Source organism: Daucus carota, chromosome 3 (assembly GCF_001625215.2).
Source record: "Daucus carota subsp. sativus chromosome 3, DH1 v3.0, whole genome shotgun sequence".
Classification (NCBI taxonomy): Eukaryota; Viridiplantae; Streptophyta; class Magnoliopsida; order Apiales; family Apiaceae; genus Daucus; species Daucus carota.
In genome coordinates this window covers 63071949-63087903 of record NC_030383.2, presented here as the reverse complement: position 1 = coordinate 63087903, position 15955 = coordinate 63071949, and the positions used below count along the sequence as shown (strand labels likewise).

The 15955-nt window shown below is 34.3% G+C and overlaps 3 protein-coding genes across 3 annotated transcripts; all 3 read right to left on the bottom strand.

Annotated features, from left to right (window-relative positions):
• Nucleotides 1-1339: 1339 nt before the first annotated feature.
• On the bottom strand, nucleotides 1340-4544 carry LOC108212942 (receptor-like protein 37). Its single transcript, XM_064090247.1, has 2 exons — nucleotides 2864-4544; nucleotides 1340-2770 (listed from the first exon to the last, which is right to left on the bottom strand). The coding sequence occupies exons 1-2, from the start codon at nucleotides 4542-4544 to the stop codon at nucleotides 1620-1622; spliced, it is 2832 nt and encodes a 943-aa protein (XP_063946317.1). The 3' UTR covers nucleotides 1340-1619.
• Nucleotides 4545-5822: 1278 nt separating this feature from the next.
• On the bottom strand, nucleotides 5823-8290 carry LOC108212941 (receptor-like protein 34). Its single transcript, XM_017384653.2, has 2 exons — nucleotides 6997-8290; nucleotides 5823-6754 (listed from the first exon to the last, which is right to left on the bottom strand). Exons 1-2 carry the CDS (start codon nucleotides 8288-8290, stop codon nucleotides 5823-5825), a joined length of 2226 nt encoding a protein of 741 aa, XP_017240142.2.
• Nucleotides 8291-14352: 6062 nt separating this feature from the next.
• On the bottom strand, nucleotides 14353-15665 carry LOC108212940 (receptor like protein 22-like). The gene is made up of 2 exons (XM_017384652.2): nucleotides 15647-15665; nucleotides 14353-15539 (listed from the first exon to the last, which is right to left on the bottom strand). Exons 1-2 carry the CDS (start codon nucleotides 15663-15665, stop codon nucleotides 14353-14355), a joined length of 1206 nt encoding a protein of 401 aa, XP_017240141.1.
• Between the last annotated feature and the right edge of the window lie 290 nt (nucleotides 15666-15955).

Sequence of the window (15955 nt, the reverse complement as noted above, 5' to 3'; positions counted from 1 at the left end):
AATTATTGAGGAGTTAGCTTAAAATATATTAAAAAAATGAGGAAAAATAAATCAAATACCTACTGCATGGTGGGGAATGGGTTATGAGGTAAATCCATAGTAAAACAGGAGAAAGGGAATGATGATTTTTATATAACAAACGAATTAGGTTAATTCTGTTTCCTTTCCTAGTTACACATCACCAAACAGCCACTTATAACTTTAAATTAAAATTTTAAAAAAATAATTTTAATGATACGGTCAATGATCTTAAAAATATATGTCAAAAAGTCAAACGACCTATATTTCAGAATATATGGATTAATATAAACATAAATTACTTTACTTTACATTTTCTTTTCTTTCCTTGAAAACTCGGGATCTTTATTTTGTCATTAATTTTTATCTAAGAATATGACATTATAAAAATTTATGTATTTTTGCAGTTGCAAATTAAGGACAAAAAACTATTGAGACTTATATTATTTGTTCAAAAAAAAAAGATAAAAATAAGTTGGGAGAATGTATTATCAATGACTCCACTAAAAAATTTATAACTCTTTTTCTGATATTAACAAGTGTTATATTTAATTTTGTCTTGTATTCGCTCTTTTCAAATAATGAGCATAATTAAGTCACTTAATTCATTTTCCCCAAAAAGAACAAGAATGCTTTGTATTTATATTGCTTACTCGATCATTTTTGTTTAAATCATAAAGTAAAAAGTGTTTATTATATTCTTAGTGACTTGTTTTGCATTAATTACATATTTAAATGTACATGATTTTGAATATTATCATTTAGTGAAATGTGAAGTTGAAATGAATTTTTTTTTTCTAGAAAGCATAAAAGGTAAGGTTTAAATCTATTAATAGAATATTATATTATCCACAATCCAAAATTACATAATATTCGAGCAAAGCAAAAACCAGAATGAGTATTACTTAACTAGCAACTAAAATCATCATTATGAATTTCTAATCCATCTGCCAAGCTCTTATTACATGTGCCCTGACTACAATGTCATTTATTTTATAGTTTAGTTCAGATAAAAGGGTTATTTGTGTGGGAAGCTGAATTGTACTATTGGGATTCATGATCAGCTTGTGTAGTGGAATAATTGTTCTATTTGGTACTTGCTCTCTGGTGTAGTTTCCCTGAAACCTGCTGCATTGCATAATGAAATGTTATGTAACACAGATTAAAGTCTCCACGTCCTAAAGATAGCTTTCAAGAGTATATAATTAGCTTCCAAGAATCTCAGAATGGTTAGCTTTCAGTTGACTGTCCACGTTGTGCACGATTCACACCCCTGCCATACTTTGAAAGACGATTTGCATGCACTTATAGTTCAGTCGTGTTCTTAATAAATATCATTCACTCCATTTTCCTTTTGATCATGGCATCTCCAAAACTTGACTTAATACAAAGTTGATTTAATGTGTTTTCTTTTTCTTCTGAATTAACATTGAACACAAGTATGTATCTCTGAGACGAGTAAATCAGTATCAGACCCGAACTAGAACTAGCACTGACATTAGCATTTCAAATATTATATGACACCACACATATATGTTCCCGACATACCACTGGTCTAGTAAAAATTCTTTTCAACTTGCTCATCTTAATCAAATAGTACTCTACGTGAATCTTCTGATCAAGTTTTGCTGCAGTTGTTCGATGTATCTCAAAAACCACCAAGGCTTTCCAGTTGTGAGAAAAATGTATCCTGAAGACAATCCACATACTAATCCGATAACATATCCCATTAGGACTACTTTCCATTGGAATTCATTATCTGCACCATCTTCATCATATCCGACTTCTTGTGCTGGTGACTCTTCGTGTGCACATTTCTCTGTTAAAGGAGATCCACACAAGGCAAGATTACCTTGGTAAGAATCATTATTGAACGTGCTCAGTTGTCCTTTTTGGGGAATTTCTCCGGTGAGATGGTTATGTGAGAGGTTCAGGACCTCTAGAAATGTCAAACCAATTAACGGGTATGGGATAGCCCCTGTGAATTGATTTGAAGACAAATCCAGAGATTGGAGTGCTTTCATATTTCCGAGCTGTGATGGGATAGGTCCAGTAAGACTATTATGAGATAAATTGAGCAATGCAAGCCATTTAAGTTCTCCAATGACCTTTGGGACTTCTCCTTGAAATTTGTTGCATGACAGATCAATGGCTGTGTAAATATGAAGAATCTTGCTCACTTGGTACTCAGTCCCTTTCACAGTTAACGAGATAGATGCTTGATAGTAGTAATAAAATGGTGCTGTGAAATTGTGATAATCATACCCCTTATCAACCGGCTTCATATTTTTGAAATATTGAATTGGCAAATAGCCTGTGAAGTCATTGTTTGAGAGATCCATGATGCGCAACTTGGGAAAGGGATCTGCTGTGCTTCTTAAACTTACTGTACCATAAAGTCTATTCGACCGCAAGACAAGGAGTTCTAGCTCTGCAAGAGTAAATAGCCATGAGGGAAATGTACCACTTATTTTGTTGTTTCCTATATCAAGAACTTTTAACTGCTTGCAGTTGGCAAAAGATTGAGGCAACAATCCGTCAAAGTAATTGTTGTACATGTTCAGATATGTCAGCTGACATCCCTCGGAGAAGGTTGGCATTCTTCCTTGAAATTGATTATTACCAAGATCAATAGAAAGCAGTTTATCAGCAAGATATCGTAAACAATGTGGAAGTGTGCCACTTAATCCATTATTTGACAGAACAAGAACCCGAAGGGATGTGGCATTGCAAATTGTTGTGGGAATCATACCTGGTATAAACAGAGGAGCTTCAGTCAATATTCACTAATCTGATTACCTGCATAGTTGTAGACAAAAAGGAAAAAATAAGGAAGAGAACAGACCTGTAAAATGGTTTCCACTTAAATTGATGCATTCCAAAATCGGGTGAACATCAAATTCCTTGGGAATGTTTCCAGACAAGTTGTTGTCGGAAAAATCAATGGAATATAAGGATGTAGAAGTTTTCCAGAAGTCACTTGGAATATTGCCGGAAAACTTATTATCTTTCAGGTTAAGAATCCCTAGTTTAGTGAGATTAGAAATGGTCTTTGGAAGCGGTCCAGTGAGTTGATTAGAATCAAGACTTAGTACTCTCAGTAGTTTCAAGTTTCCAATGTCAGGTGGGATATTGCCAGTAAGATTATTGGAATCAAGATATAATCGGTCAAGGTTTGTCAAGAGCCCCAGCTCAGAAGGAATAGTGGAATTGAGATGATTAGACCCGAGGTGAAGGTATCGTAGCTCCCTGAGTAGACTTATAGAAGAAGGAATAGTCCCTTCAAATGCATTAGAAAACAATGAAAGTATTTTCAGATCATGAAGCATGTTTACATCACTGGGAATAGACCCTGAAAAGTCATTGTCTGCTAGGTCAAGTACTCTTAAACTCGGAAGCTTCAATATATTTGGTGGAAAGGGTCCCTGAAAAGAGTTGTACTCAAGACGGAGCAACTCAAGACTATGAAGCATCTGTATATCATCTGAAATGGAACCTGAAAAATTGTTTCTTGATAGGTCAAGAACTTTTAATTTGGAAAGCTTGAATATATTTGGTGGAAAAGGCCCCTCAAAAAAATTCCGGCTAAAATCAAGGTATTCCAGATCACTAAGCATCCTTATATCATCAGGAACAGAACCTGAAAAAATATTCCCTGATAAGGACAGATTTATTAGTTTGGAAAATTTGAAAAAATTTGGTGGGAAGGGCCCCTCAAAAGAATTGTGACCCAGATAAAGGGATTCAAGATCACCAAGCATCCCTATATCATCCGGAATAGAACCTGAAAAATGATTACTTGATAGGGAGAGATATCTTAATTTGGAAAGCTTGAATATGCTTGGTGGAAATGGCCCATCGAGAGAATTGTGATGAAGAGAAAGGACTTCCAGATTATGCATATTGTTAACTAATGACTCAGGCAACAATTGACATGTTAGGTTACAAGAATTGGATGTAACGCCTGGGAATCTTGCCCCAAGTTTATTGAAACTAAGGTCGAGGTTGGTCAGAAAAGGCATGGAGAAAGAACTAGACCAGTCTGAAGCTTCCAAGTGATTAACTGACAGGTCTAAGGTGCGCAATCTCTGAAGATGCCAAATTTGGTTTGGAATGATACCATTGAGCTTGTTAAAGCTAAAATCAAGATGCTGAAGCTGCGTGAACTTTTCAATGGCAGGTAGTATTGGACCTGTGAAGTTATTGCCACTAATGTCAAGACTATTAAGATTTGGAAATGAAGTGAAACTGAAATTGGCAAGCGTTCCACTAAGTTGTTTTAGTGAAAGGTTTATTTCTGAGACTGAACCTGCAGAGTTACAGATAATGCCAGTCCAGTTACACAAATTATTGAGATTGACGGGTGACCAAGAATTTAGGGAAGAGGATGGTGGTAGACTGTTCTTCCATTTTAACAGAGCTTCTCCTTCTCTTGTCGTAGATACTGTTGTGAGGGTAGATGGAAGCAATAGGAGAAAGAAAACAAGCACAATGAGGTGATAATTAGGCTTTTGGAAGTGCAACATGTTTCCAGTCACTTTGTACTTCTCATAGTGCAAGGCACACTTCTATTTATGTGCTAAATTTTCTTAGGAATTGGAGTGGCTAGAGACCTGTTCTTCCAAATCACTGAAGATGGAATTAGTGCTCTTCGATGGCAAGAAACTGAAAATAAAAAGTATAGTGGAAAATGATATGTTCCACCGGATTTTTGTTGGAAAAAACTTTAATTTCTAATATGGAGGACCAACTCATAAAACAAGTCTTCACACTTCAATAAAACTATGCATTATCATTCTTAGGTACAACTTCTATTTCTTCAATTCATTTCCAGGTAGCCAAGACTCAGGACCCTTGCTCATAAACTGCTGACCTGTGTATTATGTTAGTCAGTGAATTTTTTTTTCCCGGAGACGATATCTTTTAGCTATCAACAAAGTTCTCCGAGTGAATAACATTTTTGTGTATTTGGAAATTGGCATTCACAGGAGTCATAGCTAAGCAGAGGAGTCAACAATATCATTGATTTTCATATGGTAGCTATGATTAAATAAAATTCTAGTAAGTTACTTGTTCAACCAAAAAAAATAATGAAATTTCAAAGTTCTAGATCCGCCACTGTTGTTAGTGTGTTACCAAGAAAGTGGAAATCAGTACCTTCCACTATCATTACATAGTAGACGGAAGACGTGTTAGTTACTACAAATAAGTGATCATTAAGTGCTGTGAACGACATTTATGTGAATTTGTAGGTCTCTGAAATTTGGGAGGAACCGCGTACTTCCTGCATATAACTTGCAGGTTCCAATTGTATGAATTAACGTCATTTCTGCTGGTCGGTTCCTGCTTGTCATGCTTAAGTTAACATAATTGTATTCGCTCCTACAGAAACATGGCATGTAGTTTTAATAAACAGTGAAACAAGACTAAATTTATGATGAGAACCAGACTACTCTACAACCTTGCATAAAATAATATAATCATGGAGTACATATAACTGCATAATAGTCTACTAATTCATGATTCAGGTTATCCCAAGACACCATTTTATCAAGTTGTTCTTCTTGACCGAATGGTATTCTTCATGTGTGTCCTCGTCAACTTCTGTTGCAGTTTTTCGATGTATCTCACAAACCACCAAGGCTTTTCAATGGTGAAAACAATGTACCCAAAAGACAATCCGCATATCAATCCACATGCATACCCTATCAGGATCACCTCCCAACTGAGTTCATCATTAGCATCATCTTCATCACCATTTAGGACTTCTTGTGTTGGTGGCACCGTGTGCCTACATTTCTTTGTCAAAGGAAGTCCACATAGGGCCGGTTACCCAAGTATGAATCGTTGCCAAAAGTACTGAACTGTCCTTTTTGAGGGATTTCTCCAGTAAGATGGTTTTCCGAGAGGTTCAAAGCCCCAATAAATGTCAAAGTAGTTAAGTGCTCGGGTATAGCACCTATCAATTGGTTTGATGACAAATCTAGAGACTGGAGTGCTTCCATATTCCCCAGCAATGACGGGATAGGCCCTGTAAGACTATTATGAGATAAATTTAGCAACGCAAGCGATCTAAGCTCTCCAGTGACCTCTAGAATTTCCCCTTGAAATTTGTTGCGCGACAGATCAATGGCTGTGTAAATATAAAGGATTTGTTTCACTTCATACTCTGTCCCTTTCACACTTAGTGAGACTGATGCTTGGTAAAAGTACTCGAAATTCTCTTTTGTAATGACATAATCATATCCCTTATTACTCGGCCTCATATTATAAAAATACTGAATTGGCAAATAGCCATTCAATTCATTGTTAGAGAGATCCACAATTCGCAACTTAGGGAAGGGACGCGTTGTATAACCTATATTTACTTCAGCGTGAAGTCTATTTGATCGCAAGACAAGGACTTCTAGCTGTGCAAAAGTACTTAGCCATGACGGAAATATACCTCCAATGTGGTTGTTTCCCATATTAAGAATTTTCAAGTCCTTGCAGTTTGCTAAAGCTTGGGGCAGCGTTCCTTCAAAGTGATTGCTTTCCGTGTTTAAAACTGCTAGGTGACAGCTCTTGGTGAAGGTTGTTGGTATCGTTCCTTGAAGCTGATTATTACCAAGAACCATGGTATGCAGATTATCAGCAAGCTTTCCCAGACAACGTGGAAGGGCACCTTTTAATTCATTGTCCGAGAGATCAAGAATCTCAAGGGATGTGACATTGCAAATAGTTGCAGGAATCTCACCTGTTAAAATGTAGAAGCTTTAGGCAGTTTGTAACCGAATCATTGGCGTTCAAATAAAGTATTCCCTCTGGTTTGAAATACAAGTCGCTTGACTTTTTGACACACACTTCTTAGTTCTTTGGCCATATTATAGTTCAAATATATAATATTTTCAAAAATAATAATTTTAATGATATAGTCAAAGACTTGGAAACGTGTGCCAAAAAGTCAAACAACATAGTAAAATAGGGTGAAAAGTAAACCTGTAAAATGGTTTCCGCTTAGATTAATGAAAGTAAGATTCAGACGAGCATCAAATCCCAGAATGTTTCCTGACAAATTGTTGTTCCTGAAGTCGATGTATAATAACGATTTATGTTTTTTCCAGAAGTCACGAGAAATAGTTCCAGAAAATCTGTTATTAGGTAGACCAAGAAACTCTAGATTACTGAGATTAGAAATGGTTGCAACCGATCCAGTCAATTGATTAGAACCGAGGAGAAGCTGAGTCAGTAGCTTCAGGTTTCCGATTTCAGATGGAATATCACCGGTCAGATTATTGAAGTAAAGAATTATATAGTTGAGCTTAGTCAAGAGGCCGATCTCAGAAGGAATTTTTCCAGTAAGACTATTGACATTGAGATATAATTTGCTGAGATTAGTCAAAAGCCCGATTTCACGAGGAATACTGGAATTTAAATAATTAAATCCGAGATCTAGTAATTGAAGCTCCCTGAGTAGACCTATTGATGAAGGTATACTTCCTTCGAATGAATTAGAAAACAAGCTCAGATATTCAAGATCACGAAGCATTGCTATATTCCGGGGAATAGAACCTGAAAAGTTATTTCTTGATAGGTCAAGAATTCGTAATTTGGAAAGATGAATTATACTTGGTGGAAACGGCCCCTCAATAGAATTACTATGGATAGAGAAGAATTCAAGATTTATCATTTTGTTGAATACTGATTCATGCGCTAGATTGCCTTTTATGAAGTTATGTGAAAGATCAAGACGAGTCAAGGAAGGAATGGGCGAAAACTCGGACCAGTTTGGAGCTTCCAAGAGATTATATGACAGGTTTAAGGTGCGCAGCCTCTGAAGATGACTAACCTGGTATGGTATAAAACCATTGAGACTATTAAAGCAGAAATCGAGGTATTCAAGCTCTGTGGAATTTCCAATATCTGACGGAATTGGACCAGTGAAATTGTTACTTTTGATGATAAAAGTTTTTAGACTTGCTAACAAATTGAAACGGAACTCAGAGAGCGTTCCTTGGAGTTGTTTCTGTGAAAGGTTGATTTCAGATACTGAGGCCTCGGAGTTGCAGGTAATGCCAGTCCAGTTACAAAGATTGTTGAGATTGGTTGAGGACCAAGATTCGAGGAACGAGGACGGGGATAGGCTGTTCTTCCAGTGCAGTAGTGCTTCTCCTTCTTCTCTTGTTGCGAGGCTGGATGGAAGTAAGAGGAGAAAAAATAGAAGGTGATAACAAGGCTTTTCAAAGTATACCATGCTTGCACTCAACATGAAAGTTGATTCTACATGCTGCATTATTAGTCATGTATAAAAAAAATCAAAATTTTTTATGTTTAATTTATATGATTTTTTAACAATACTAGTCAAACGTGAATTTTGTCTTATTATAAAAAGGTATTTTTTGTCTTGTAGTGTCTAACACACAACGGTTTTTATACGCACCTATGTTGTATCATTGAAAATGACACAACTGTTACGCAAGTTATACCGTTGTAAGATAATCCATTATCTAAATTAGGCTCAAACAACGCTTCGGGGAAAACCCGTTGTAGAAAACTAGTGTATACAACGGTTTATGGGGAAAGAAACTGTTGTATAATATATTTTTATTTTTATGAGTTAAATATTCACATTTTCTTAATCAATTCATTTTTTTGTACTCTTTGTATTAAAAAATATATTTATATTATGCACATATGCAAATATGTATTGTTCATTTGTAATAACAAGACAATTTTGTACTTCGGACGTAAGTATTAGTATGTGTTTTACGTTTACAATTTAGAAAGTACTGGATAGAATCTTTGTTATGTATAAGATTAGCTCTATATTGATTTATAAATATATTTTTTCGATGATCAGACGGTACGGATGTCGAGAACTAACAATATTAGTCATGTATAAAAAAAATATAATAAATTTATGTTTATTTTGTTTGTTTTTTAACAATACTAATCAAACGTAAATTTTGTCTTATTGTGAAAAGGTATTTTTTGTCCTCTAGTGTCAAACATACAACGGTTTTTATACGCACCTATGTTGTATCATTGAAAATGACACAACTGTTACGGAAGTTATACCGTTGTAAGAGATTCCATTGTCTAAATTAGGCTAAAACAACGCTTTAGGGAAAATCCGTTGTATAAAAAGTAATGTAGACAACGGTTTATGGGAAGAAAACCGTTATATAATAAGTTTTCATTTTTATGAGTTAAAAATTCGCATTTCCTTGATCAATTCTTGTTTCTATACTCTTTGTCTTTATAAATATATTTATATTATGCATATATGCAAGTATGTATTATTCATTTGTAATACCAAAATAATTTTGTAGTTCGGACGTAAGTATTAGTATTGTTTTTATGTTTACAATCTAGAAAGTACTTGATAGAATCTCTATTATATATAAGATTAGCTCTGTATTAATTTATAAATATTTGTTTCGATGATCTAACCGTACGGATGTCGAGATCTAACAGTATTAGTCATGTATAAAAAAATCAAATTTTTTTTATGTTTATTTTATATGATTTTTTAACAATACTAGTCAAACGTGAATTTTGTCTTATTGTAAAAAGGTATTTTTTGTACTTTAGTGTCTAACAGACAACGGTTTTTATACGCACCTATGTTGTATCATTGAAAATGACACAACTGTTACGGAAGTTATACCGTTGTAAGAGACTCATTGTCTAAAATAAGCTCAAACAACGCTTCGGGGAAAACCCGTTGTAGAAAAGTAGTGTATACAACAGTTTATGGGAAGGAAACTGTTGTATAATAAGTTTTCATTTTTATGAGTTAAAAATTCGCAATTCCCTTGTCAATTCGTGATCTAATGCAAGAAAAACCTATGACTACGAAGAAATTGACTATTTTGTTATTATTTTGGTTAGGACTTTTGAATGTTTGCACTCTCTTATGTACGTTTATTATCTTAAAAGTCATTCAGTCAGACAACGTTTTATTAGTTAAAGGCTTGTCTATAAGGCCATGCTACGATGGTAACAAAAACACTTGTATGTTAGCTTCCTGGTCACACAACACTGTATGGAACCCTTGTTTAAACGGCTCGTAAACAACACAACAAATAAAACACTTGTCTAATTACAACAACGGTTTCTTGAAATATTGTCTGAAGTTTCTTCACACATCGGCTCTAAAAACAGTTGTCTAACGTGCATCATTACACAATATCACAGTTAAGATACCGTTGTCTGATTGAATTTACTAGACAACACTTTTTAAACCGTTGTAGGTTGTAGGTGTTGGACAATAGTTTTTCGAGGACGAAAATAAAGTGTTGTGTCTTTGTTTCGGCCAACACTTTTTCCAGCGTCCGTTGTCTGACTAGTGTCGTGTGATGCCAGTTTTGTTGTAGTGAATGCACACTTCTATTTAACAGGGTGCTTTTGATAAACTGCATGTCTGCGGAGGTATCAGGAATTAATATGAACCAGACTGTTATTTCGGATAATTTTTTTATTAATTATTTTAGATTAGACGGGCTCAAATAAAAGTGAAAAAAAAAATATAATACAAATGAAAATATTGGTCAGCAAGCCAAGATTTCTTCTGAGAAATTTCAAATGTTATATAGAAATGAGGGTGACGGGAATGAGTATCTCGGTATCGAAATGATTTACCCATCAAATGAAAATTGAAAATCCTATTTCATATCATAAAATATTTAATCCAAATACCAACGCATAATTATGAGTTAAGATCTCCTTACCGAATTAATTAATCTTGAATCAAACATCTCTTATTAACCAAACTGTTAAGGGTTAAACAAGTTATTGACGGGATGATGTTTAATCATGTGGATTAGTTGACCTTAAGTCATACATAAAGCTCTTTAGATCTGTTTACCCGGCAAATCTATATTTAAAACAACCGACCATACGAAACAACTTAGATCATAAGTTTAAGTACGTTGACTGAAATCAAATGATTCGATTACTACAAATTATTACTCCCTCCGCCCCCAGTCAATTCTTTATATATAGTTTGGTCCCGAAAATTAAGAAATGAAAGTTAAGAAATATGTATATAATAGAAGAGAAAAATAAAAGTGGGTGAACTAGTGGGACTCATGATTTTAATGTATAAAAGAAAGATGTTGGACTAAAACTAGTGTGATAAAAGTAGTGTGGAAAAGGAAAGAGAGTTGAAAAGTGGTGGTACACATTATGGGGCCGTTTGGCCAAGCTTAAAAAAAGTGATTGTGGCTGTTTGGCGGGGCTTTTAAGCCCCGCTTCTGGACTTTTAAGTTAGAAGCGCTTATTTCGTACCGTTTGTGTAAAAAGTCGAGAAGCACTTATAAAAAGCTACGATTCCTAGTTTTTGTTTCATGACTTCTGTTTTTTTCCCAAACACTTTAATCACTTATAAGTCTTAACTAACTTCTAACTTCTACTTCATTTTTTTATTTTAAGCAAGAAGCACTTATTTTAAGCTCACCCAAACGGCCCCATTATGTGCTTAAAGTGAAGAAGTGGATTAGAAGTGAGAAGTAAAAAGTTAATAAAGTGTTTGGATAAGAAGCAGAAGCTGTGAGAGAGAAGCTAGCATTCTCAGCATCTTAAAAGTGTTTCTGCTTATTTACACAAACGGGTCAAAAGAATCAGAAGTCAGAAGCAGCTTCTGCTTCTGAAAACCAAACACCCTCTATTATTTATCTTTTTTTGCTAATTGGATGTGACATCCAAAAAAAACTAATAAAAAATTTGTTGGGACGCAAGAAGTATTATACTCCCTCCGTAAAATACATGTCACATTTGACTTTTAACTAGTCAAATTGACTATAGTTTGACTGCAATTTATATGTATTATATAATTGAAAAAAATAAACAAAAAAATATCATTAGAAAATAAATCTAGTTTATTTTAAAATATAATTTTTTATGTTTAAAAATATTAAATAAATAATTTTTTATGTATAGTCAAAGATTAGTCAATTTGACTAGTTAAAAGTCAAATGTGACATGTATTTTGGGACGGAGGGAGTATATTTATCGATTTTTTATGATGTGTCCATGGACCATGAGCACATGTTAAATACCATATTCTATATTTTTGACTCATTTTGATTGGTTTCTCTTTCTTAACGATAATGAAATCCTTGTACATTGACAATCACATCAATCAAATAGAGTTAATTGTATAGAATTTAACTTTTAACATGTGTCCATGGGCACAGAACTATATATTTATAGGTTGTTTATTCTTTACACACACTTCTAAGTTCTTTAACCGCATAGTTAAAATTATAATTTATAAAAAATTTATCTTTTGAATTACAATATTAATTATGTATTTTTATTCAAAAAAATATTTAAAATAATGATTTTAATTATGTGGTCAAAATATTTAGAAGTGTGTGCCAAAAAATTAAATAATTTATATTTATAAACATAGATACTTAGTAGTTATTCAATTTCTTGTTAGTAGTTGTTCAGTTGACCATCGATCAAAATTCTAGAATTAAAAAAGGAAATTGTATACTCCCTCCGTCTCAATTTATAGGTCCATTTTGGAATAAACACACATATTAAGAAAAAAGTTGGTTAGATGGAATCTTATCTCATGTATCATTAATTAGTGCATTGATAAGTGAGAATATTGTTGAGTTTCAAAAAAATCACAATAAATATAGGGATTTAGTGCATTGTGAAATGAGAATAATGTTGAGTTTCAAAAAAATCACAATTAATATGTAAATAATTTGTATTGAAAGAAGAGAGGGACAAGTATTTTGGGACAAATTTTTTTTCTAAACTGGACCTATAAATTGAGACGGAGGGAGTATTACTTATTTATGTCCCAGATTAATGAGTTTGTTTGCTATTATGTCCTATTTTATATATGATTTAGGAATATGTTTCATTAACTTTTTATCACCCACAAATCGAAAATCTAAGACTAACATGTCCTTAATTTATATTGTTTATTTGTGAATAGACTATAATCTGATCACATCAATTATATTTTAGTAATAGATGTTTAAATGCATATGTTTTATTATCTAGTTATTTTAATTATGATGGGATTAAATTATTTTATTCTTGTAATATGTACAATGATTGGTTTGATTTTAATAATCATTTTTATTTTTATTTACCAATTTTGATGTAGGTAAAGTTTTATTAGCAAATTTTATTTATTTTTTTTGCAATATAAGTATTCTAAGATCAAATTTTGATTTGGATCGAGTATTAGTACGTTGAATTTGCAGTTATCTAATTAGATGCGTGAAACTGGCTCGTTAATGAAAAATCATAGGTATCCCGAGTTGTTTTCAAATTCTAATTTTTTGATTGATTCATTTCCAGGTAGCCAAGACTCAGACCTTGCTCATAAACTGCTGAGCGCATCATGTTAGTCAGCGGCGTCAAGGAACCAGTTACTTGAGAATATTGGGGGTGGCAGGGATCGAACCTGAGTCCGCCAACCTGGCTCTGATACCATGTCAAGGAACCAGTTACTCTAAAACATCAAGGTGTTAGAGAATGGCCCTTTCCGGGATCTTATATTCTAACAAGCGGCGGATCCTGAAATCGATATCAGGTAGCACAAAAATGACAGAATATCAGAGAATATCTTTTAGCTATCAACAAACTTGTTCACTTGGACGGAATGGAATGAGGGAAGAATGGAATGAAAAACTGTATAGAAGTTTTACGGAAAAAGAAGTATGAGATATTAATGACTAAATATGAATGAGTTTAAATTTCTTGTGATAAAGATTGTGAGGAAACCTGATGTAGAAATGGAATGAGCATTCCTTTCAAATAGTAGCAGTGGAATGGTTGGAAAAATGAAAATTATAGACATTTTCTCTAAGCAACACCATGTTAGAGTATAAAATTCATTCCATTCTCCGCTCATTCCATTCCTTCCAAATGAACACAAACTTAGTAAATAACATTTCTGTGCATTTGGAGATTGGCATGCACAGGAGTCGTGGTTACATAGGAGACGGAAGATGTGTTAGTTACTACAAACAAGTGATCATTAAGTGTTGTGAACGACATTTATGTGAAGTTGTAGCCTGTAGGTCTCTGGAATTTTGGAGGCACCGCGTACTTTGTGCATATAACTTGCAGGTTCCAATTGTATCAATTAACATCATTTCTGCTGGTCGGTTCCTGCTTGTCATGCTTAAGTTAAACATAATTGTATTCGCTCCTACAGTAACCTGGCATGTAGTTTTAATAAACAGTGAAACAAGACTAAATTGATTATGAGATCCAGACTACTCTGTAATTTTGCATACAATAATATAATAATGAACTACATATATGTGCATAATAGTCTAATAATTCAGAAATCAGGTTTCCCAAGACAACATCTTATCAAGTTGTTCTTCTTGATCGAATAGTATTCTTCATGTGTGTCCTCATCAACTTCTGTTGCAGTTCTTCGACGTATCTCACAAACCACCAAGGCTTTTCAATGGTGAAAACAATGTACCCAAAAGATAATCCGCATATTAATCCACATGCATACCCTATCAGGATCACCTCCCAACTGAGTTCATCATTAGCATCATCTTCGTCACCATTTAGGACTTCTTGTGTTGGTGGCACCGTGTGCCTACATTTCTTAGTCAGAGGAAGTCCACATAAGGCCGAGTTACCCAAGTATGAATCGTTGCCAAAAGTACTGAATTGTCCTTTTTGAGGGATTTCTCCGGTAAGATGGTTTTCCGAGAGGTTCAAGGCCCCAATAAATGTCAAAGTAGTTAACTGCTCGGGTATAGCACCTGTCAATTGGTTTGATGACAAATCTAAAGATTGGAGTGCTTCCATATTCCCCAGCAATGATGGGATAGGCCCTGTAAGACTATTGTGAGATAGATTTAGCAACGCAAGCGATCTAAGCTCTCCAGTGACCTCTGGAATCTGCCCTTGAAATTTGTTGAGCGACAGATCAATGGCTGTGTAAATATAAAGGATTTGTTTCACTTCATATTCTGTCCCTTTCACACTTAGTGAGACTGATGCTTGGTAAAAGTACTCGAAATTCTCTTTTGTAATGACATAATCATATCCCTTATTACTCGGCCTCATATTATAAAAATACTGAATTGGCAAATGGCCAGTGAATTCATTGTTAGAGAGATCCACAATTCGCAACTTAGGGAAGGGACGTGTTGTATTACCTATACTTACTTCACCGTGAAGTCTATTTGATCGAAAGACAAGGACTTCTAGCTGTGCAAGAGTACTTAGCCATGACGGAAATATACCTCCAATGTGGTTGTTTCCCATATTAAGAATTTTTAAGTCCTTGCAGTTTGCTAAGGCTTGGGGTAGAGTTCCTTCAAAGTGATTGCTTTCCGTGTTTAAAACTGCTAGGTGACAGCTCTTGGTGAAGGTTGTTGGTATTGTCCCTTGAAGCTGATTATTACCAAGAACCATGGTATGCAGATTATCAGCAAGCTTTCCCAGACAACGTGGAAGGGAACCGCTTAATCCATTGTCCGAGAGATCAAGAATCTCAAGGGATGTGACATTGCAAATAGTGGCAGGAATCTCACCTGTTAAAATGTAGAAGCTTTAGGCAGTTTGTAACCGAATCATTGGCGTTCAAATAAAGTATTCCCTCTGGTTTGAAATACAAGTCGCTTTACTTTTTGACACACACTTCTTAGTTCTTTGGCCATATTATAGTTCAAATATATAATATTTTCAAAAATAATAATTTTAATGTGTTAGATATAATTGATGATTACTAATGTTCTTAAAGTTTGTTTTAGAACAGGAATCATCAGAGTTTAAGCTAGAAGCTGATCAGAGTTTAGTAAAGTCTGACAGAGTTTGATAAAGTCTGATCAGAGTTTACATAGTCAAGACTCGACAGAGTTTACACGTGGAAAGAGCTCAGAAGCGGATATACTTTAAGGAAGGATAGAAGCTGAGGAGTGATTTGCTGACTATGGAAACTAAACAGAAA

Excerpts from the sequence above, each read along its gene's own strand:
- LOC108212942 (XM_064090247.1), bottom strand. The coding sequence starts at position 4,544 with ATGTTGCACTTCCAAAAGCCTAATTATCACCTCATTGTGCTTGTTTTC. Across the intron at positions 2,771-2,863 it reads AAGTGGAAACCATTTTACAG|GTATGATTCCCACAACAATT; the intron begins GTCTGTTCTCTT and ends TGTTTATACCAG.
- LOC108212941 (XM_017384653.2), bottom strand. The coding sequence starts at position 8,290 with ATGCAGCATGTAGAATCAACTTTCATGTTGAGTGCAAGCATGGTATAC. Across the intron at positions 6,755-6,996 it reads AAGCGGAAACCATTTTACAG|GTGAGATTCCTGCAACTATT; the intron begins GTTTACTTTTCA and ends ACATTTTAACAG.